The 24018-nt window shown below is 54.8% G+C and overlaps 1 protein-coding gene across 5 annotated transcripts in view; it reads left to right on the top strand.

The window, feature by feature from the left end:
- The window catches only part of SHANK2 (SH3 and multiple ankyrin repeat domains 2), a 560952-nt gene that overhangs the window by 355049 nt on the left and 181885 nt on the right, over positions 1-24018 (top strand). For all 5 annotated transcript variants that reach the window (XM_061407335.1, XM_061407333.1, XM_061407336.1 and 2 more), the window contains one exon: positions 3807-3882. In XM_061407335.1, the coding sequence (XP_061263319.1) occupies positions 3807-3882 (76 nt within the window). The remainder of the gene's footprint in view (positions 1-3806; positions 3883-24018) is intronic.

Here is a 24018-nt window from a genome sequence, read left to right as displayed (position 1 = left end):
ACACAATTGTGGGAGCAGAATGGAGCCCATTGTTTTTAAGGCCAGATTAAAAACTTGGTAAATCTGGTGTCAGTCTACATCCTTCTCTCTTTTGTCTAAAATTTTCTTGGTCCACAAAATCCCAAACTCTGGGAACCCCTGGCTAGCAGATCTAGAAACAGTCTCTTTCTGAAACATTTGTTTCCTCTGGTAAACACGTGGACATGTACACACACACACACACACACACACACACACACACACACACACATTGACTACACGCTCTGCTCCTGTGACCTGGAACCTCTGACTCCAGCCAGCGGCCGGCAGGAGCCAGCTCTCAGAGCCCAGCAGTTCCCTAGACAACCAGCACAGAGCCTGCACGTGGGGCTTAAGCAACAGGACATAAGCAATTGTAACAACAGTTAGCAGCCCATCCCCACAGTCCTTCAATGGTTTCCTGAGCTGCATTGCTTAACCCCACAAATGGGTTCCAATCCCGCTTATCCTCCAGGGCCTGGGGAGTGTGTTGCCCCACTCGGATGTCACAGGGATGGCCTGGCCAGATGCTCTGCCTGGCCCACGTGCTCCCCCCTCCGCTACACAGTTATCTGACTCCTGGGGCCCTCAGCCCAGCCAGCATCCCCATCCCACCCCCAAGATCCTGAGCCCCAGAGAGCAGAGCCCCACCCTCTCTGAGCCCTTCTAATCCCCACATGTGGGGCACGGGGCCTGGCCTCCAGGTGGACCTGATGAATGGTAACTAGACGTGAACGTGTGCAGGATGCCAGGGAGGAGGATGGGGAGCACCTGGGCACGTGTGGCCCGGCTGCCAAGCACAGCGGACATACGTACAGCCCATCTGGACCAGTGTCCCCAGGTCCCTCCGACTGTGCGAAGTGTGTTTCTATTTGCTGATTACAGTGGACTGTTGGGATTGGGTCTGCCAGCTCTGACATCACATGTCTGCCAAGAGTTAGACACCAGGGGTGATACAGAGAGAACTAAGGCCAGATCCCTGCCTTTAAGCACCGAAGGAGCACTCAGCCCTCACCAGGGACCCGTGGGTGTGGTCTTCTGGTTCTCAGCCTGGCCCTAAGGCCAGATCCCTGCCTTTAAGCACTGAAGGAGCACTCAGCCCTCACCAGGGACCCGTGGGTGTGGTCTGCTGGTTCTCAGCCTGGCCCTGGAGCCCGTCTGCTGGCCGAGGACCCATCCTAGCCATGCTGTTCACCCGGTGTGTGCCTTGGCCTCGGCAATCCTCAGTAGACCCATCTGTAAAATGGGTCCAGCAGTCTTACCTCCCTCACCAGGCTTCTGTCACCAACAAGTGGGAGCCTGGATGGGCACAAATCGTGACCCAGGGGAGGGACTCGATAGATGTTAGTGAGGACAGAGATGTTACAGACCCAGGTTCTTGGACTCTTTAATCAACAGAAATGGATAAAGAGGCCAGATGAGGATCAGGCCAGGCGTTACTAGGACTCATACTGCCCCATAAGGGACAGAGGACCAGAAACTCGCTCCCTTGCTGCGCTCCAGGGGAGCGAGCTGGTTCCTTAAATGGGGTGAGGGTAGGGGCGGGTTGGTGGGCTGGGCCAAAGGAGTGACTGAGGTGGTCTGCCCACCCCCTCGGTGGTGCCGTGTTCAGAGATCACACGTGGTACCTGCTTTTGCTCCCTGTTCCTCGGAAGGGGCCGCTGGGCTTTTCGGTCTTTTGTATCTTGTCCAGAATCTGCCCCAACTGCACACACACGTGTTTGTTTTTAGTTCCTTTGAGTTTCTCTGTACCTGTCGCTCGAGGAGACGTTTGTCCGGTTGCAAACCTGCAGTGAGGGGTCCCACATCCCAGCCTGTCCCAAAGACAGTGATGACAAAGCAAAGACAGACGCCGAGCGGAGGCGAGTGGCTCACTCCACGGCGAGGACACACGGGGATAGGAAGGGTGGCATGAGATGGGCCAAAGGCAGGGGACCACCCTTGGCTGGACTTGGCGGGACGTGCAGAGTGGCACACATACCCCCTCCCCAGGGGCCATGATGGGCAGATGAGTGGATACAGGAGCAGCGCTCGGAACAGGGCCTGGGACCCAGTCAGTGCTCAGCCTCAGGGAGCACGATGGGGATTCAGCTGTTACCCAGCTTCAGGGGATTTTAACTTTCATATCATTGGAGCCTCAGGTGGAGTGATGAGAGAGGCCGGGGGAGCTGAGTCCCAGAGAACCTTTAAGGCAGTGTTAGCTGCTCTGACACGCAGGTCCCTGGAGTGTAGCCCAAGGCCGGACAAGTGTGCTGCCCACTTTAACAGCTAACGCACAGCGACCCAGGCATTGCTAGGAATCCTTGAGGATCCCATCATCCTCTCAGGCCTGGGAGTCCTAGCTTTGAGCTGGGAGAAGCAGCAAGAGAGGATATGGAGAGCTCCCTGGCCTCCATAGAAGCCAAGCTTGGAAGGGACACACACACACACACCCCTCTCCCCTCCCCCCCTGCAGTGGCGTGTGCTCAAGTTCCATTGGTGAGAGCTGGTCACGTGGCCATGCCTGGCTGCAGGGGGTGCTGGGAAATGTAGTCCTAAGCTGGCTACCTGGTCCTCTCGGCCCCCCCAAAGGCAATACCACACTTTATATTAATAGAAGGAGGCATGTATTTTTGCTGCATCAGCTGCCTCTGGGCCTGAAAGGAGTCAACTGTTATCAGGCATACCCTTCTCAACGCCTTTGCAGTTGTTCACATTTCCACTGGAAATGTGCTTTTGGGTTTGGATAACATTACATTTGCTTTGAAACGTGGGGTCAGAGAGACGGACAACAGAGTTACAAGGGTTTGCATGAGATTTCAGCCATCTTCCTGAAGCTAACCACAAAATTTCTCTGTATTTTCCCCAGGGTTTGGGAAAGAGGGTGTGCAGGGGGAAATATCTGAACGATAAGTCAGAAGCAGCCGTATTTCTTGCATTTCTGCTCTTGTGGGTTTTTTCCCTCTCCAGCTCTGAGCTATCAATTAAGTCTAACTACACCATTCTTATAATTTCCCGTGAAATTTACCTCGAAATCTGCTGAGTAAGAGAAGTAAGCAGAGGACTTAATTAGGACCTTAATCACGTTTGTTTGGTTTTTGTTTGTTTTAGGAGAAAGTAACGATAATCAGGGGCTTCCCAGGTGGCACGGTGGTAAAGATCCACCTGCCAATGCAGGAGACACAAGAGATGCGAGTTTGATCCCTGGGTTGGGAAGATCCCCTGAAGAAGGAAATGGCAACCCACTCCAGTATTCTTGCCTGGGACATCCCCTGCACAGAGGAGCCTGGGGGGAGCTACAGGCCATGGAGATGCAAAGAGTTGGACACGATTGAGTGACTGAACACACAATTATCAGCAAAATAGCAATAAAGATTCTTTTTTCCCCAAAGCAGTCATCCACAGGTTCTCATGTTTGCTGGACGGCTGGGCAGCGTCACTTCAGAATACCATTCTAGCAGGTTCCATGTGCCGAGTGGGCTGCCACTGCTCCCACTGCGACCTGCACGGCCCTGTCTTCTTTGCAGAGCACATCCTGTACCACCTGGGGACCCTGGGACTCAGCCTCTACTGGGGACCGGAGCACGGGACTCTCCAGCAGTCATCCTTGGCGTTCATCGGCATCCCCCACAGTTTGCAAAGTTAGGCCACAGAGCAGGGCCTCATCTCTCTCCCAGATCTTTCCCCAGGAGAAGCGGGTCCCACACGTCCGAGGTCAGACAAACGCAGGGGCCCGGCCAGCCTCTCATGGTTTCAGCGTTTGGGGGCCGTGACTTTCTAAATGATGTCTCTCTTCCCTCTCTGTGCAGAAACTCGTGCAGACCGCAGCAAGAAACTCTTCCGGCACTACACAGTCGGCTCCTACGACAGCTTCGATGCCTCCAGGTAAGACGTGGTTCCTCCTGCCAGGCCCCCTCCGCTCAAAGATGCTCGTAGGGGTCAGGAAGGTGCTGGGCCATCCTGCATGGCGCACTCGGGTCCTTGGCTCGTCTCCTTCTGTGTGTCCCCCATCACCCCACCCCCCCCACCCCTGTGGACATGGGCTGGAATGATGGAGACCACCATCTTCCAGAGGACCCGCTCGAGAAGTGGTCTCTGGGCCACCTGCGGCTTGCTGTCGGGCTGGAGCGCACGGGTGGGGCGGCCAGGGGAGAGGAGGAGGAGAGCCTGGCCTTGTTTGAGAGGAAAGAGGGACAAGTAGGCAAGATGACCTTACTGGGCCGCAGAAGCCTGGAGGTGGCCCCACGTGGCAGCGTCTTCCTGGGGGACATGAGGGTGCCCTCCGACTTCCACCTCATTTGCATCTTCCCTGCTCCTCCTGGCCACTGAGCCAAAAGTTTGGTCAGAGGAGGGCTTGTCCTGTGACCCGAAAGCCGGCAGACCTTGCAGGAGGGGCGGGTTTGCTTTCTGGGTGCTTCGGAAGTGGCTCGCTTGGTTCCTACAGAGAGCGCTGTGGCACGGGGCAGGGGCTCAGATTTTCCAGCAGAAACACACTCGTGTAATGCAAGGAGCCCTTCCTCGGGTCCCCGGCACCCCTGCCTTTTAGCTCTGGGGGCCGTGGAGATGGCTGGGGTCCTGTTGGGCGAGGGGGAGCGCCGTTTTAGACCACGACTCCAAGAAGAGCTGGGAACGAGCAGCACTTCTGGCCCGTGTGCCCGCCGCTGCGCCAGCTTCCCTGGCTCTGACTGTCCCCAGGCGCAAAGTTTCTCTTTCCCCCCCACCCAGACTAAGGGTTCTTACTGGACGAGACGGGGGCGGGGGCTCAGTGAGGACCAGCCTGGGAAGCAGAGGAGGCAGGGCACACGCTCGCGCTCCGTCTCACCAGACGGCCAAGCGGGGGCCCTGTCTGGAGTTCCCTGCCCACCTCACATCCTGAGAAGTTCCGGGCTGGGGAAGATCCAGACTCCCTGCCCTCGGTTCTCCCCGGACTCTCTCAGGGGGTCTTAATGGTCATCTGCCTGCCGAGGGGTGGAACCTGGTTTCACATGTTTGTTTTTACTGAGTTAAAATTTCCGTAACCTAGCAATGGCAACCCACTCCAGTACTCTTGCCTGGAAAATCCCATGGACAGAGGGGCCTGGCGGGGCTACAGTCCGTGGAGTCACAGAGTTGGATACGACTTAGCAGCTAAACAACAACATCACCTTTATCTGGTTCCAAAGCATTTCTGTTGCCCCGAAAAGAAGCCCCCTGACCCATGAAGCAGTCTCCATCCTCCCCTGCCCCACGCCCCTGCAGCCACCAGTCCGCTCTCTGTCGCTGAGGATTTGCCTGTTCTGGACATCTCCCAGAAAAATTGAATCCTACGGTGTGTGGCTTCTGCGAGTGCCTTCTTTACTTAGTAGAATATTTTCAAGGTTCGTCCATGCTGTAGCATGTGTCAGTGCTTCATCCCTTTTTTTCTGTAATTTTTTATTGAGGTGAAATACAAGTGGGCTTCCCTGAGAGCTCAGTTGGTAAAGAATCTGCCTGCAATGCAGGAGACCCTGGTTCTATTCCTGGGTCAGAAACATCCACTGGAGAAGGCATAGGCTACCCACTGCAGAATTCTTGGGCTTCCCTGGTGGCTCAGCTGGTAAAGAATCCTCCTGAAATGCGGGAGACCTGGGTTCAATCCCTGAGTTGGGAGGATCCCCTGAAGAAGGGAAAGGCTACCCATTCTCCAGTATTCTAGCCTGGAGAACTTCATGGACTGTACAGTCCATGGGGTTGCAGAGAGTCGGACACAATTGCGCGACATTCACTTTCAGTGCAAAATGCAAGTAACATAAAATTTACCATCATAACCGTGTGTGAGTGTGTGGCTCAGTGGCACCAGGTACATTCACACTGCTGTCGTTCAGGCACTCAGTCGCGTCTGACTCTTTACAACCCCCCGAACTGCAGTTGTGGTTCAGTCGCTCAGTCGTGTCCGACTCTTTGCGACCCCACGGACTGCAGCACACCAGGCCTCCTGTTCTCTCCGTCTCCTGGAGCTTGCTCAGACTCATGTCCTTTGAGTCCGTGACGCCGTCATAACCGTGTCTGAGCGCACAGCTCAGGGGCATCAGGTACATTCACATTGCTCTGCAGCGGTTACCGCCATCCATTGCCAGAAAACTGTCATCTTCCCAACCTGACCCTCTGTCCCCATTAAACATTCACTCCCCACCCTCCCCCAGCACATGCCCCCCACCATCCTGCTTCTGTCTCTAAGAATCTGACTGCTGTAGGGGCCTCCTCGTAAGTGGGGTCACACACTGTTTGTCGTCTATGTCTGGCTGCTTTCACGGAGCATAATGTCCTCAAGGTTCATCTGTGTCGTACCAGGTGTCAGAATAGCCTTCCTTTTTGAGGCTGAATAATATCGCGTCGTGGGGCGGGACCACGTTTGGCGTATCCATCCATCCGTGGGTGGGCACTTGAGCTGCTTCTACCTGCCGGCTGTTGTAAAGAGGCTGCTGTGGACACTTGTGGACAAGTGTTTGTTTGAACACCTGCTTCCAGTTCTTCTCTGTGAATACCTAGGCGGGGAGCTGCTGGTTTCTGTGTTCCCCTGTCCCAGCCTTCCTTCTCTCATAAACTAGATGTGCTGGAACAGAAATGTGATTCCAAGCAGAGTAGCCAGCCCCCTCTTTCAGAGGGCTTTCGGGCTCTTCAGACCTTGCTGAGACTGCCCACCTCCTGACCCTAAAAGCCCAGGCTGTGATCCGCAGCTTGGCCGCCAGCACAGTCCAGAAAGTGTGCTCAGAGAAGCGATGGTTTCCAGGGAGTCAGGCCCGCCCCTGGCTTCTGCTGATGAGTCTCTATCTGGGTCAGATGAGTTGTTTGTGCCTTAGCAGGAGGCCGCCTGCCAAAGTGGACCCTGGGCCCCTGGTCACGGTCAGCACGCTGTCACACTTGGCTTCCATTCTAGCAGGGAGGGGTGCCTGAGGCTCCGAAAAAACTCCGGGAGCTGTTGCCATGGTGACTTGGAGGGCTGTCCAGGCTGGGAGTGGGGCTTTGAGGGAAGGGGGCCTCTGAGAGCTGGGAGGGCTGGGCGTGGCTCACCCACAGGCTGTGGCCTTGGCAGAGCCGTGTCCCCACGAGATCCGTCACCAGCAGAGTAGCCAGCAGGCCACCCTCCGCACGTGTGTGTGTGTGTGAGAGGGCGGGTGTGTACACACACTCAGCTCTTGAGATGGCTCAGCTGCTTCCCCACAGAGGCGCCGTGGAAGGGCCTGACCTGATTGAGCTGGGAGGAGAGAAGACCCTGGGGCTGGGCGGTCTGGGCCACGTGTTCTGTGACTGAGACCAGGTCCAGAGAGCAGCAGGGATATCTGCTGTAGCTCGGCCAGCAAAGGACTTGTGGAGCCATCCTGGCTACTGAGCAACGGCACAGAGCCTCTCCCCATATAGGGAGGAAGTCAAGCAGGGTGGGCATCGTCTTGGTGGAATGTCACAGAAGCGTGGACCAGATGACCTCCGAGATGGGGACCAGGTTAGCATCCCCGTTTTGGCCGCAGATGAAGGCTTGGGTTCTCCCTGTGTGCTGAGTGCCTGTTGTGGGCCAGTACCCGGGATCGCAGAGGAGGAGGACTGTGGAAGCCCGCCCTCCTTTCCCACAAGGAGGAGTCACACAGGCCCCCACGTGACGTGGTGTTGCCACAAAAGAAATCAGAATGACGATCGTTCTGTTAACTTCCTGCCACGTGCCAGCCACCTTGCACGGATCACAGCACCACTGACCAGTGACCCTGCCAGCCACCTGGAACACTGGTGTCATCTTCCACTTGGCAGGACCCTGGAGAGGAGATGGCGGGGGTGGGGGGCAAGTTAGGGACCTGGCGCTCAGCCACGCGGGTGTCTGAGTATCAGAGTACACAGCCCATGCCTTCAGCACCCCTTCTCCCGAGGTGAAGCTGTTACTGCCCTGGGCCGGCCCAGGGACCAGCCTGGGATTGAGGAAGATGGGTGAGGTTGAGAGGCCAGATTTCCCATCAGGACAGAACCACCGCCCCGTGGTGGGTGTTGGGAGGTGGGAGCAGTGGCGTTGCCTTGGTTACCACAGCACCTCTGAGCTTTTCCATAAAGGGCGCAGGGCCCCCAGCTGACCTTATCCAGACTGTGAGCTTGGCAAAGGCATTGGAGGGCAGGCAGTGAGGCAGCCTGGGGCCCCTGGGTGCCATTGTCTCCCAGGCCTGGCAGGGGCAGCTCCGGTGTGGATATTGAAGTGAGAGGCTGACCTCTGGTCCTCTGGGTGAGTGGCAAAGAGCGTCCGGGGGCTTGCATGCCGTAGTGTGGCCTCACACCAGCTGGGCACTTGTTAGCCCGCTTCCAGATTCACGTTAGACGCAGAGGTCTTGGGGGCCGCTGCAGCCTCCAGGCCAGTTACCCACGGTGGCCTGGACTGGTGGCTCGGGGCTCAGGCCTCCCCTCGGCAGATGCAGATGTGATGAAAGAAAATGCCACGGGAAGCAGGACTCAATGGAGACAGTTTCTGAATCAGTCAGGAGGTTTCTCCCCTTCCCACCCCCTCTTATGTCAGAAACTTGACTTGGAGACTCAGAGCTGAGAGCGCAGGGGCGGAGACACACCCGGTCATGGTTGAACGTGTCTGGTTGCTCGAGCTGATTCCCGCCTCAGATTCCCTGCCATCTACCCATCCTGCACGTGATAGAAAAATCTAGAAACGTGGACACGTGTCCAGGTCAGAAGGCAGAGGATGTGGGGCCATTTCTACAACAGAACCTTAAGGCAGTTCAATGTCATATTTTAAAACACTTCTCAACGCAGGAAATAGCGTCTGAAGTTCTCAGTGTCCTTAAATTGGATCCCCAGCCTCATCAGGGTGGGGCATCCAGGGGAGGTCTATCTGGGAGAGGCGGGGGGACCCCAGCGTCTCACCCCAGGACAATTAGACTCCCTCTGTCCATCCACCCATCTCCCCGCCAGATACACATCCGTCCAACTACCTGTCCACTCAGCCAAACAGCCAGCTAGCTGTCTTCCCAGTCATCTACCCATCCATCCAATCACCCAACCACCTACCCGTCCATCCATGCATCCACCCATCCATCCATCCAGCCACCCACCCACCCATCCATCCAACCACCCACGCGTCCATCCATCCAACCACCCACCCGTTCATCCAACCACCCACCCATCCATCCTTTTGCCCATTCATCCCCTCCATCTCTTTGTCCATCTATCAGCCAGCACTCATTAAAACCTAACTATTCAGGATGTTAAAGATGTGGGAGTAGACAGGACAAGCTCAGTCTCTGACTTTGTGTAGCTAAAAATCTATTTAGTGAAGAGAACAACAAGCTGAACAAATAAATAAGCCAAAAAAAAAAAAAAAAAAACCCTCTTTGTGGTTATGCTGTTGGGCAGGCTGCGGAAGGCTCACTCTGGCTCCGGAGCCAGCAAAGGGCTCTCAGAGGAAGTGACTTTTGAACTGAAACCTGCACTGTTATTGTTTAGCTGCTAAGTCACGTCTGACTCTGTGCGACCCCATGCACTGTAGCCCGCCAGGCTCCTCTGTCCATGGGATGCTCCAAACAAGAATACTGGAGTGGGTTGCCATTTCCTCCTCCAAGGGATCTTCCCGACCCAGGGATCAAACCCACGTCTCCTACCTCTCCTGCATTGGCAGGTGGGTTCTTGACCACTGAGCCAACTGCGGGGGAGCCCATGAAGACTGAGGAGGGTCAGCAAACGCAGAAACACTGGGGTGAAAAGAGCCTGATGGCGGCAGAGAGAATGAGGTCAGGGCAGACCTGGGGCTTCGTGGAAGGAGTGTGTGTTCCTCACACTTGCAGCAGGGGAGACTGGAGGGCTCCAAGCCCAAGAGGGACGTGGTCTTGTCCACTTGGCCGCAGGAAAGCAGAGGATGAATGGACGAGTTCTGAGACCTTCGCTGCCATCCTGGTGTGGTCTGGCGATGGTGGGTTGGGCTGGGGAGGAGGTGGGGATGGAAGGGTGGGTGGAGTCAAGGGACGGGGTGACGCTGGAGTGGATGGGCCACGCCGAGGCCTGCAGGTGGGAGTGATGGACAGCAGGGTGGGGGCCCGGGGCCCTCCCCCTTCCCTTGGGCTTTACAAGGAGGGGCCCCCGGAGGTAAGGGGGTCAGACCCAGTCCCTCCAGCAGCTCTGCCGCACGGGCAGCTTCTCACCTGTTCGGAAGGATCATGCTCACAAACGAGGGTCTCCGAAGGTGCTCGATTTCATTGTTCATCCCCCTTAGTGAGACCAATTTGCTCTTAGTGATTGAATTAGCAGGGTGACCAATCTTGCCTGTTCACCAGTTGAACATCACCGTCCGCAGCTACTTATTTTCATGGCTTTCAGACATCATAGTCCAATTTTTATCTTTTGAAAATGCTAATTGGAAATAGATACACATGTTAAAAAATTCAACATGCCCACAAGTGCTACAGAATGCAGAGTGCGCCTGCCTCTCATCCTTACCACGCAGCCGATTCTCTCCCTGGGGAGAGCCTCCGTTACTGGTTTCCTGAGGCTCTTTCTAGAGATGTTCTCTGAGTATGTGCGTACTGCGTGCGTACTCAGTCACTTCAGTCGTGTCTGACTCTTTGAGACCCCATGACTGTAGCCCACCAGGCTCTTCTGTCCATGGGATTCTCCGGGCAAGAATACTGGAGTGGATTACCATTTCCTCCTCCAGGGGATCTTCCTGACTCAGGGATCTAACCTGCGTCTCCTGCACCTCGAGCGTTGGCAGGCAGATTCTTTACCACTTGAGCCGCCTGGGAAGCCCCAGGTGATGCATATTGTCTGAAGCCTTTTAAAGCCCTTGAAAATAGAGCATCCTGAGTTTTCAATCTGACTTTCCAACCAAGTCCCTGTGTGACCTTGGGCAACTCGCTGTCCAGCTCGGTGCCTCGGTCCCTGACCTGCCCCCCGACCTGGCTCACAAAGTGCAGATCATGCTCCTGACTCGTGCCGGATCCCAGCAGTGTTCATGTCAGGATGAATGAGAAGATATGTGTTTGGTGGTTGCAGCTCCTTCGAAGCATGTGCTATATAAATCCAGAGGGATGCTGGATGTGGACGCGTGTGTGGGTAGCTGGCTTTCCTTTGAAACCCTAGCTCTGTGTTCTGGAAGGCTGCCTCGGTGTGTAGGTAGTAAGAACTGAATGGCAAGAGGCGCTGATTTTCCCCCATTCTGCCTCCACCATCACTTTATATTTCTCCATCTTTTGTTATTCCTTAGACTCAAGAAGGAGGGATCAATTTCTGAGGATGTACGCTCGCTAGATTCATAAGGAAAAACACTCTTGTTCTCCTCTCTCTTAATTGATGACTGGACCCAGGAGTTGGGCATGGAGCCTTTGGGGCAGCTCCTTTGGGAGAGGGAAAGAGGTGGTTTTACTTTTTAGTCGATACCTATATGTATTTTTAATTTTTGAGTTTGTACACATCTGTATTTTTGTGTGCATGTGTGAGTGCTCGGTCCTGTCACACTCTTTGCGACCCTGTGGACTGTAGCCCACCCGGCTCCTCTGTCCATGGGATTTTCCAGACAAAAATACTCAAGTGCGTTGCCATTTCCTTCTCCAGGGGATCTGCCCAACCCAGGGATCAAACTAGCATCTCCTGTGTCTCCTGTATTGGCAGGCGGATTCTTTACCACTGCGCCGTGTGGGAATCTCTACATTTTTAAATTTATTTCTTTTGTAATTTTGTGAAACCAAGCAAGAGATGAGTGGCTCTCGAGGCACAGGCAAAGTCAGAAGTCACTCCAACTGCGTGTCCCCGCCCTCCCGTCTCCCTCTCCCAGGATGGTCGCCTGCATACATATGGCAGCTGGGAACCAGGTCTCCATCAGCACCAGTCCCAGCCCCAGGGAACACGCCCCAGTCTAAGCCGGTTGTGAAGGGAAAGTCCTGTCTGACTCTTTGTGACCCAATAGAATATACAGTCCATGGCATTCTCCAGGCCAGAGTACTGGAGTGGGTAGCCTTTCCCTTCTGCAGGGGATCTTCCCAACACAGGAATAGAACCCACGTCTCCCGCACTGCAGGCGGATTCCTTACCAGCTGAGCCACCAGGGAAGCCCAAGAATACTGGAGTGGGTAGCCTTTCCCTTCTCCAGCGGATCTTCCCGATCCAATGATCAAGCCCAGGTCTCCCACATTGCGGGCGGATTCTTTACCAGCTGAGTCACCAGGGAAGCCCGTAAAGTGAAAGTCGCTCAGTCGTGTCTGACTCTTTGCGACCCCAGGGACTATATAGTCCATGGAGTTCTCCAGGCCACAATACTGGAGTAGGTAACCTTTCCCTCCACCAGGGGATCTTCCCAACCCAGGGATCGAACCCAGGTCTCCTACATTGCAGGCGGATTCCTTACCAGCTGAGCCACAAGGGAAGTCCTGAACCTACTGTGATTCTGCACAAGCGCTCTTCTCTGCGGTCTGGCCCCTCCTCCCTTTCTCCCCTCTCTCCTCCTCACCCAATTCATCACAAGGGACTGAGCAGCCTACCCTCCTCCCCACCCCCAACACTGCACATTGGCCCCCAGCACCTGTCCACTCCACTGTCTGACAGCCCAGGAGACCCGCTCCTTACTCTCTCTCAGGCTAAGATTTTCCATCCTTCACAGATTTTGCTTCAAGCGCTACATACGTATAACAAAATAAGTCACCAATTTAACTGAATCACGAGGCAAGGCTGGAAAAGGAAGGAAGTATTGTCTTTCCACCTCCCCCAGCCTCATCCACACAGCCCCACATGGCAGAGTCAGTCAGTTCACTCCCTCAGTCGTGTCCGACTCTTTGTGACCCCGTGGACTGCAGCACACCAGGCTTTCCTGTCCATCACCAACTCCTGGAGCTTACTCAAACTCATGTCTGTCGAGTCGGCGATGCGATCCACCCATCTCATCCTCTGTCGTCCCCTTCTCCTCCTGCCCCCAATCCCTCCCAACATCAGAGTCTTTTCCAGTGACTCAGCTCTTCACATCAGGTGGCCAAAGGATTGAAGCTTCAGCTTCAGCATCAGTCCTTCCAATGAACACCCAGGACTGATCTCCTTTAGGATTGACTGGTTTGATCTCCTTGCAGTCCACGGGTCTCTCAAGAGTCTTCTCCAACACCACAGTTCAAAAATCAATTCTTTACTGCTCAGCTTTCTTTATGGGCCAATTCTCACATCCATTCATGACTACTGGAAAACCCATAGCTTTGACTAGATGGACCTTTGTTGGCAAAGTCATGTCTCTGCTTTTTAATATGCTGTCTAGGTTGGTCATAGCTTTTGTTTCAAGGAGCAAGTGTCTTGTTTCAAGGAGCAAGCGTCTTTTAATTTCATGGCTGCAGTCACCATCTGCAGTGATTTTGGAGCCCCAAAAGTAAAGTCAGCCACTGTTTCCACTGTGTCCCCATCTATTTGCCATGAAGTGATGGGACTGGATGGCATGATCTTAGTTTTTTGAATGTTGAGTTTTCAGCCAGCTTTTTCACTCTCGTCTTTCACTTTCATCAAGAGGCTCTTTAGTTCCTCTTTGCTTTCTGCCATAAGGGTGGTGTCATCTGCATATCTGAGGTTATTGATATTTCTCCCAGCAATCTTGATTCCAGCTTGTGTTTCATCCAGCCCAACATTTCACTTCATGTACTCTGTGTATAAGTTAAATAAGCAGGGTGACAATATACAGCCTTGAGGTACTCCTTTCCCAATTTGGAACCACTCTGTTGCTCCATGTCTGATTCTAACTGTTGCTTCTTGACCTGTATACAGATTTCTCAGGAGGTAGGTCAGGTGGTCTGGTATTCCCATCTCTTGAAAAATTTTCCAGTTTGTTGTGATCCACACAGTCAAAGACTTTGGCGTAGTCAAAAAGGAGTAGATGTTTTTCTGAAACTCTTGGTTTTTCTATGATCCAACGAATGTTGGCAATTTGATCTGTGGTTCCTCTGCCTTTTCTAAATCCAGCTTGAACATGTGGAAGTTCTTGGTTCACATACTACTGAAGCCTAGCTTAGAGAATTTTGAGCATTACTTTGCTAGCATGTGAGATGAGTGTAATTGTGCGGTAGTTTGAGCATTCTTTGGCATTGCCTTTCTTTGGGATTGGAATGAAAACTGACCTTTTCCATTCCTGTAGCCATTGCTGAGTTTTCCAAATTTGCTGGCATATTGAGTGTAGCACTTTCACAGCATCATCTTTTAGGATTTGAAATAGTTCAACTACAATTCTGTCATCTCTACTAGCTCTGTTCATAGTGATGCTTTCTAAGGCCCATTTGACTTCTCACTCCAGAATGTCTTTCTCTAGGTGAGTGATCACACCATCGTGGTTATCTGGGTCATGAAGATCTTTTTTGTATAGTTCTGTATATTCTTGCCACCTCTTCTTAATATCTTCTGCTTCTGTTAGGTCCATACAATTTCTGTCCTTTATCGAGCCCATCTTTGCATGAAATGTTCCCTTGGTATCTCTAATTTTCTTGAAGAGATCTGTAGTCTTTCCCATTCTATTGTTTTTCTCTATTTCTTTGCATTGATCACCGAGGAAGGCTTTCTTATCTCTCCTTGCTATTCTTTGGAGCTCTGCATTCAGATGGGTGTATCTTTCCTTTTCTCCTTTGCCTTTCACTTCTCTTCCTTTCTCAGCTATTTGTAAGGCCTCCTCAGACAGCCACTTTGCCTTTTTGCATTTCTTTTTCTTGGGGATGGTCTTGATCACTGCCTCCTGTGCAATGTCACAAACCTCTGTCCATAGTTCTTCAGGCACTCTGTCTATTAGATCTAATCCCTTGAATCTATTTGTCACTTCCACTGTATAGTAAGGGATTTGATTTAGGTCGTGCCTGAACAGTCTGGTGATTCCCCTACTTTCTTCAATTTAAGTCTGAATCTTGGCAGAGAGACGGCTTTCACTGTTTTCACTTCATTATCCTGATGGTTACCGCTCTAACTCTCCCGTTACCCACTCTGTCTTAATTGTATGTGTGTTCCATCGCTCAGTCGTGTCCAAGTCTTTGCGACCCCATGGACTGTAGCCTGCCAGGCTCCTCTGTCCATGGGGATTCTCCAGGTAAGAATACTGGAGTGGGTTGTCATTTCGTACTCCAGGGGGTCTTCCAGACCCAAGGATCGAACCCGTGTCTCTTACGTCTCCTGCATTGGCAGGTGGGTTCTTTAACACTAGCGCCGCCTGGCATGTCCATGTCTTCACTGAACAATGTAAAGCACCATTCCTATAAAAGCTGAGGCTTTCATCTATCTACGCCTCTTCTCCCCAGTTTTGAACAGTCACTGTTGATCTGCTGATTACCTTTAAGTACCACTCTCAAACTCCTCTCTTGCTAAATGCATTTTAGACACTTGACCCCTCTGTTACATTTATGTCCATATTTAAGTGTTCCACTTTCTGTCTCTCAGTTGGATTCAAAAGTTAAAAGCCAGGACTTCCTGGTGGTCCAGTGGCTAAGACTCTGGGCTCCCAGTGCAGGGAGCCCAGGTTTGATCCCTGGTCAGGGAATTAGATCCCACCTGTTTTGACTAAGAGTTCTCATTCCGCAACTAAAGATCCTGCATGATCCTGTTTGTTCAGTGCCTCATGTCGTGTGCGACTCTTTGTGACCCCATGGACTGCAGCACACCAGGCTTCCCTGTCCTTCACCATCTCTTGGAGCTTACTCAAACTCATGTCCATTTAGTCGGTGATGCCATCTGGCCATCTCGTCCTTTGTCATCCCCTTCTCCTCCTGCCTTCAATCTTTCCCAGCCTCACTGGTCTTTTCCAGTGAGTTGGTTCTTCCCATCAGATGACCAAAGCATTAGAGCCTTAGCTTCAGCGTCAGTCCTTCCAGTGAATATTCAGGACTGATTTCCTTTAGGATGGACTGGTTGGATCTCCTTGGTGTCCAGGGGACTCTCGAGAGTCTTCTCCAGACCACAGTTCAGAGGCAGAGAAGACCTGGTGCAGCCAAATAAATATGTAAATAAAACACTTTAAAAAGAAAGTTAAAAACCAGCAGAAAACACTAGATTATTATGATAACATGAACATACATGAGCACAAGAATGGGGTTCGGACTCCAGTTCCACTTTGTAGTCGCATGAGAAGGGTCTTTCTAGCTTCACAGGTAAGGGGATCCTTTTCCTTCCCATCCATCAGTTTGTTCAAGATCATGACACATTGTAGCTTAGTATTAGGGTGATGATGTTCGTGTTGCCTTTCTTCTTCTCTTGTGGAAGAGTTGTCTTCTTTAGTGTGCCCTCAAATATCATTGTGTTCCACTGGGTCCCTGACACACTTGTCAGAGCCCTCTGGCTCTTGGCTCTGATACGGGATTCCCATCGTACGGTTACTGTTCTGAGAGTCCCCTCCGTGAGCTACTGGATAAAAGAACTGAGCCTTGTTCTGCCGGGACACGTATTCAAGTAACAACCTCAAAAAAGGCACCTAGAGTATCAACTCTCGTAACGGAAAAGTCTCTGATTTTCACACGTGTTCAGTGTTGTAGAATTCCAGATTCAACATGGTCATCCTGAAAGATACATGCAGTGCCTCCTTTTCATCTCCCCTTTGCTTTTTACCAACGACAAGTTAAGTGCTGATTCTTTGCTTCTTTGTAGGAATCACTGTATCTATTTTCCCTGGATGCTCTGAAATGCTCTGGTGATGGATCTGAGTGTGAGTCTTTTTTTTTTTGAGTACAGTTGCCTTATAATGTTGCATTAGTTTCTGCTGTACAATGAAATGCATCAGCTGTGTGTGTGTGTCTAAGAGTGTGTACGCGGGTTCAGTCACTCAGTCGTGTCCAACTCTGCAATCCCACCAGGCTCCTCTGTCCATGAGATTTTCCTGGCGCAAATGCTGGAGTGGGTTGCCATTTCCTCCTCCAGGGGATCTTCCTGACCCAGGGATGGAGCCCAAGTCTCCTACATCTCCTGCATTGCAGGTGGATTCTTTACCATGTGCGTTAATATACGATATTTATTTTTCTCTTTCTGACTTACTTCACTCCGCGTGACAGAGTTTAGGTCCATCCACGTCTCTACAAATGACCTTTATCCATTCAGTTCACCTCCTGGAGGCTCCTTCACATCGAAGCAGCTTCAGATTTAAGAATATCCTTGTATTCTCATGAAAACCCCCCTCACTTCTCTGTCCCCATCTTTCTGGATTCCCGGCTGGACTGTGTGAGTTTCGTTCCCCTGCTCCCTTCTTCTTTCTCATGTTTTCTGACTCTGCCTTTTCGCTCTGTGTTCTGAGAACTTCCCTCAACTTCCCACCTGTCCCTGTAAGTTACCGCTTTGTCCATTGCATGGTGCTGTTCCAGGAACTTTTCCTTTCAGTGATGGGATAAGCTTCCCAGGCTTGAGAGAAGTGGTTTGGGGGTCTCTGGGGACAAGCTGGAGAGCCGTGCGTGGGCAAGTCTTCTGTTCTCAAGGCAGAGGCCATTCCACTGCCTGTTTGTTCCTTTGGATCAGACACCAAAAAGAGAGGAGCTGGAGGTCTGCTCCTTGCCCCACTCCTGCCGGGAGCCCGAAAGCAGACAGACTCTGGTACTTGTGCGTGTGTGCAGGATAAGAAGGAGGATCCAGACTGGAGGCTGAGGGGCTGGTGTGTTTTCATTCTGGAGTGGGCATGCGCGGTGGAGCCAGAGACCAGGGGCTGATGAGAGCAGGTCCTGGGGATGCTGGGTCCACACTGGCTGGTGGAAAAGGAGGGCGCCCTCTGGTCAGGGTGGGGTGCTCGGTGCAAAGGGCTAAACCCTTGGGCCCCCTCCCAACCTCACCTCACCAGCCCTGTGACCCAGACAGGAGCGTCACTCTGCTCCACCTGGTGTCCAAACCCAGTAATTCAGCCGCTGCGATTCTGCCTCAGTCGCAGAGCCTTGAAAGTGGGACTGAGTGGGCAGTTGAGCAGGCAGCACGGGCCTGGCTCTTGGTACGTGTCCTGGGCGCATGCTGGGTCCCAGCCCCTCGGGGCGGCTAGGGCTCGCTGGCTTGGTGGGCCAAGTCACAGCACTGGACTCAGGGCTTGGGGTCTTCCTGGTGTCCCCAAACCAAGCTGAAGTGAGGCTGCTCTACTGGGGAAGTGCCCAGACCCTCTACAAGGACAGGCCTGGGCACCCAGCTTGGAGACTGCCCTGCAGTGGGGTGGGGAGCCCTGGGCCCACCAGTTTGGGGGAGGGGCACTTGAGCAAAATTGCTGAGCCTGGCCAGCGGGGACCCCAGGACCCCAGGCTCCAGGTGCAGAGGAACAGGGCTCTGAGGCCCAGGGCTCTCTCATCAGCCTTTGCAAAAAGGCCCTGGAACCTTTGTTCTGGACCTGGGGGCCTCTTCCTGGGGGCCGGGAGGCAAGTCCCTCCCCACAAGGGAGGCGCCTGGCTCCACGCTCCCTGAGGCCACATTTAGAACATGCCCAGGTGGCCAGTGGGTGTGTGGGCTGGGGGAGTGCAGGCGGATGGGGGGACGGTGGAGAGACAGCTGGGGAGGAGCTGGGGGAGGCTGGGGTTCCGGCCGCACCCCCAGGCTGGACCACACCTGCCTGTCCTCCACGGGGGAGGAGTAGGTGCCGGCCAGCGCATCGCATGAAGCCCCCAGCCCCCACACCCCACAGCCGGTTCGCACCGGTCCTCCCTGGTCACGGGCTTCCACGATCACTGCCGCCAGAGCAGCTCTGCCTCTGTCCCCGCACCGTCTGGCCTCTCTCTGCCCCTGCCCTGCCTCAGCCTGCTTTGCAGCTTGTGCCAAAGTCCATAGCGTGAATATTCCCTCCCAGGTTGATGGCAGGCTGTCAGTGTGAGGCCCCTGAAGGCAGAGCCGGCCCTGCGAGCTGGTAGGAGCCCCTGCCCCCACCCCCAGCCAATGTCCTCATCCTCCAACCTCCGTGACCCTGGCTCGGGGTCTGAGACACAGCCAGCCCTCAAATATGTCATCAGGCGCACTAGCCTGAAGTCCTGGGGGAGCTTCAAGCCCAGGCCTGCTGGGTCAGACACCAGCGTCCCAGTCCCAGCTCTGACACTGGCTGCCTGCCTGGGCCTTAGCTTCCCCACCTGTAAAACGGCTGCATCATCCCCAAGGTGTCTCCTGGTTACAGACTTTTATACATTTTGCCTGAAACTGCCGTCACCACCAGCCCATGGGCACCTGTGAGTGACCCTCCTGGAAACTGCAGGCCCCGAGGTGCAGGCACAGGCAGTCAAGGGGCACCAGGCCAAGGAGAAGATGAGGAGGCCGGTTCCCCGAGTGTCCCCAAGGCTGCGTTGGCACCCAGTAGGCCCTCGGGAGATGCCCGTGCTGAGTCCCCACCTTTGGCCAGTGCCTGGTGCTTCGAGTCTTCCTCCAAGAAGCAGGAAGGAGCCAGAGGAGAGGCAGCCAGACCCCCGTCACCTGAGCCATGGGGTGGAGGCTGCTCTGCCTTTGCCCCCTCCATCCTGCACCTGCCGCCTCTGAGTTCTCCAGGACAGAACGAGGACTGACTCAGGCCTGTCACCTCTTCCCTGGCAGCTGGTATAGAGCCTGGCAACTGCTCAGTCCTCAGAGACAGGGAGCAGGGTGGGGGTGAAGAGGCTGCAGGGGATGCGGGGACGGGAAGTGGCTGAATGGATGAGGGATGACTAGGTGGGTGGATGGGTGGATAGATGGATGACCGATGGATGATGGATGGACAGATGATTGATGGCGGATAAGTGAATGGGTGGGTGGATGGGTGAATGAGAAGATGGATGAACAGATGAATGGATGGGTGAATGGATGGAAGTGGATGGAGGATGGATCGGTGGATGGATGGGTGGTTGGTTCAGTGGATGATTGGTTGGATGGGTGGATAGAGGGGTGGATGGTTGGTTGCATGGGTGGATAGATGGTTCATTGGTTGAGTGGATGGTTGGTTGGATGGATGTATGGGTGGTTAGATGGATGGATGTATGGTTGGTTAGTTGGATGGAGGAGGTGGATGTATGGAAATGGATGGATGGGTGGATGCGTAGATGGATAAATTGATGGGAGAGTGGATGGTTGGTTGGTTGGATGGCGGAAATGGATGGATGGTTGCCTGAGTGAGTGGGTTTGGTGTGTAAGTAAATGGAAGGAAGGCAGGCAAGCCAGGGCTCTGGCCTCCTCATGTGGAGCACAGACTTTTTTCGAAGCAGAGGTGGCCAGGTAGCAGACTGCAGCCTCTGGCCTCTCCCTGGCAGCCAGTCAGCCTCAAGTCCTGTCAGTTCCCCTGGCCGGGCCCCCTCCCCCATCACCGCATCCTGGGCGCCCCCCTCACCTGGGCTGGGCTTCCGCCCTCTGGCTCATCTCCCGCTGCCAGGAGCTCTGTCCCCTCGCAGTCCACCCACTCGCGCGGTATTTCAGAAATGTGAGTTTCCCGCATGCTTGCAACCTGCCCTGGACGCAGTGCCTTGGGCAGCTTCGTGGGTCGTGTAGGAGCCTCGCTCCCCCCAGGCCCCTGCCCCGTGCGTGGACCCGCGTGCCTTTGCCCTCGATGGTCTGCTTCCCAGCGCGCACGCGCCCTGGATATCCGGGGACCCCTCCCCGACCTTCGTCAGGTTTACTGCGGAGGTTTACACACCTGCTGCGTGCAGAGCGCTGGCCGCGTGAGCTGGCTTCCGGTCCGCACAGAAGCGGAAGCCGAGGTGTGGTCCTTCAGAGCAGCCCCAGCCCCAGGTTCACAGCCTCTTCTCGGCACCTCCTCCCAGCCCCTTGGGGAGAAGGCCGCCGGCGTGTCCCGCTCTCTGCGCGGAGGGGACCCACCGTGGGGCGGCGGACGCCCAGCCTCAGGCCTGCGGGGCTCACGGCATGCCCCCGGCTCGGCCTCCTCCCCGTCACCTCGACCTGGGCCCTCTTTAGAGCCATCTTTTTTTTTTTTACACGTATCTCAGCTTTTTTTGGATTTCCTTCCCGTTTAGGTCCCCAAAGAGCCCTGAGGGGAGTTCCCTGAGGTGTACCGTAGGTTCTCCTTCGTTGTCTGTTTTATACACAGGATCAGCCCTGGATATCCGTCAGTCCCAGGGTCCCCGTTCACTCCAGCCCCGTTTCCCCGCTGCTGTCCATGTTTGTTCTCTGTCTGCATCTCTCTTTCTGCTTTGTCTATGGGTTCATCCGTCCCATTTTCCTAGAGTCCACAGGTATGCGTTGGTGTGTTTTCCTCTTTTTTACTTCTTCACTCTGTGTGATTCTCTAGGTCCGTCCATGTTGCTGCAAGTGGCCTGACTGCCTTCTCTTTATGAGGGAGTGAGGCTCCATTGTATATATGTACCACGTCTCCTTTATCTGTTCCTCTGTAGAGCCCATCTTACACCCAGTTCTGATATATTACATTCTGCAGGGTCTCTTTCTTCCTTTGTGTCTTCAAGAAGCATTGCTGAGGGGCGTGCCCACCTCACAGGCAAGGTTTCCTCTAGGGGTGATGAATATTCTGGAACTAGAGCTGGTGGTTGCATAGCATGGTGAATGCTCTAACTTCCGCTGAAATGTTGTCTTCGCAACGGTTAATTCCCCATTTTATATACTGCACCTCGGTGGTTCCGAACAGAAAATAATCCAGCTTTTTCTAAAGATGGGTTTAGTCTGAATGACAGGCAAGCAGGACTGGCCCAAGGCAGGAAAGCAAAGGCAAGAGGCAAGAGCCGTGTCCAGGGGCACAGGGTAAGGAAGGGGGCCAAGGGGAACCCAGGCTCCTGTCCTGGCCCCCAGGACCCTGGCCTGTAGGAAGGCGTGGCCTGGAAGCCCTACGGCCTCCTCCCCCGAAGGTGCGTTTCATGCTCAGCAGCCCCAGGGTGTCTAAACATGCTCCGGTGGCTGCCAGCTGGCAAACAGGGCTTTGCTGATTCCAGCCCAACTGTGAGAATCAAGGTCAAAGTGGAGGCTGGCGTGGTGGCCGGAAGCCGGGCCTGGCAGATGGTGCCATCACGCCCCTGCTCCCTGGCCTGGAGTTGGCCCTGTGGAGCCCAGGCTGTCTGTGGACGAGCGAGGACTGGAGGCTGAGCGGGGGGTGGGGTAGGTGAGCCCCACGGAAGGTTGGAGCTTCTTAAGCTGGGTTCCTGCTGGCGGCCGGGAGGGTCTTCATCCTGTTCCCGGGGTGTGGCCTCTTATGCTCACCAATTACCTTTTTTGCCAAGCCTCTCAGGCTCTTGGATGGGCAGGCAGGGGTCCCCCGGCAGCACCACCTGGGGATGTGACTGGGGCTGGGGTCAGGGACCTGAAAGGTGGGTACTGCAGAGGTCGGGGTGCTCGGCTCCGTCTTTCTGCATCACTTCATCTCCACCCAGGCCGTGCAGAGATGCTTTACCTCTTCCCTGACCTCCTCCCATCCTGGTGCTCAGATTCCCTGACCTCCTCCCGTCCTGGCACTTAGAGTGTCTTTTTCCTGATGGGGACACCGAGGCAGAGAAGCCTGTAACCCATCGGACGTGCCCCAGCCATCACCCCTCCCCTGGAAGGACAGCAGGGGCACCCGTGCGTCCTGCCAGGCGTGGCATGGGGTGTGGGGAGCAGCCACTGTGACCTGCCCCAGCATTCTTTCCACGACCTCACTTCCCTGATGGGGGAGAGCGTGAGCGAACGTGTGAGGCCGTCTTAGGAAGCCAGGGAGCGGGTCCCTGAACGTGCGCATGTCAGATGCTGGGAACCACCTCCCGCCTCTCAGGACAGTTAGTGGATAAGGCGATGGGTCCACGAAGACCTTGGGGAGTGGGTCCTGGGTACTGAGAAGCGGGAGCGCAGATGGGGACCCAGCACATCGTCCGTCTCTTGTTACATATTCACAGAGAAAACTTGTGTCATACGCGTAGGGATTGTATTTGATGTAAGCGGCATGTGTGGTCAGCTGAATAACGGCCCCCAGAGACGTCTTTGTCAAGTCCGCAGCACCTGTGAATATTACCTTATGCGGCAAAAAATGGGGGTCTTTGCAGGTGTGGTGAAGGATGCTGAGATGAGGACATTTTCCGGGATTATCGTGGTGGGTGGTGTGGGTGGCGTGCTAAATGCCATGACAGGTGTCCTTGTAAGAGGGAGGCAGAGGAGTTGTGAATACAGACGAGGAGGAAGAGGCCAAGAGACACCAGACAGAGGCTGGAAGGACGAGCTCTGAAGCCCAGGGTCACCTGGAGCCCCCAGGAGCTGGAAGAGGCAGGGAGGACCCTCCTCTGGGGTCCCTGGCGGGAGCGGTCCCAACTAATGCCTTGATTTTGGCCTGGTGACGACTGGCAATGAACTGCTCCAGAAGTGTGAGACAGTTAGCTTCCGCTGTTTGAAGCCACCCAGAATGCGGTCATTGGTCCCCAACAGCCCCAGGACACTCTCACCGGACCAGCGGGAGGCGACAGGTTCTGCAGAAGCAACGGAAAGTGGGTGCTGGCCAGTGAGGATAGGGTGGGGCCTGCATCTAACAGAGACCCCGGGTGGACCGCCGTGAAGCTGGGGGTGGATCAAAGACCGGGGGAGGGGGAGTGGCGGCAGACAGACCCCTGGGCCGGGCGCGAGGCTGGAGCCACCCCCGGGCGCAGCCTCTCCTCTGAGCCCCCTCTGCGCCCCCTCTGCTGTTTCTCCTCAGACATGTCACCCTCGGCGCCTGGGTTTCCTTCCCTGCGGGATGACCCCTGACCTCCAGGCATATGGACTCCACCTGTCCTCTCATACCGTCTAGGGCGTGGGCCCCAGGGTACCCGGCGGCCTCCTCCCAGCGGGCAGCTCTGTCCCTCCCAGTCTGGGGTGCGCAGCAGGGTCACCATCCTGCACCCGCCCCACTGTGCCCTGGAGGCCGCCCTTCTCTCCGGTCGGCCCCTGAAACCACGCGCCAGCTCACCTGCCCTCCCGTCCACTCCTCCCCTGGAGGCTTGGGTCCGCCTGTGCTCTGGCCAGCGGCGTGGGGTCCCTGTTTCTCTCCCAGGGAATGGCAGCTAGCTGCCTGCTCCTGGAGGAAGCCCCCCCCGACCCTGTCCAAGATGGGGTCCCCACAGGGTTCAGCCTAGACACGTCCACATCCTGCTCCCATAACGCAAGGACGATGAGCCGTTGGGTCCTCCTGCGCTCAGCACGGAACCTGCATGTTCAGGACAGTGGGGCGCA

Source organism: Bos javanicus, chromosome 29 (assembly GCF_032452875.1).
Source record: "Bos javanicus breed banteng chromosome 29, ARS-OSU_banteng_1.0, whole genome shotgun sequence".
In the NCBI taxonomy this organism is placed as follows: Eukaryota; Metazoa; Chordata; class Mammalia; order Artiodactyla; family Bovidae; genus Bos; species Bos javanicus.
The sequence above is the reverse complement of the archived record's forward strand: the minus strand, read 5'-3'. Positions and strand labels throughout refer to the sequence as shown.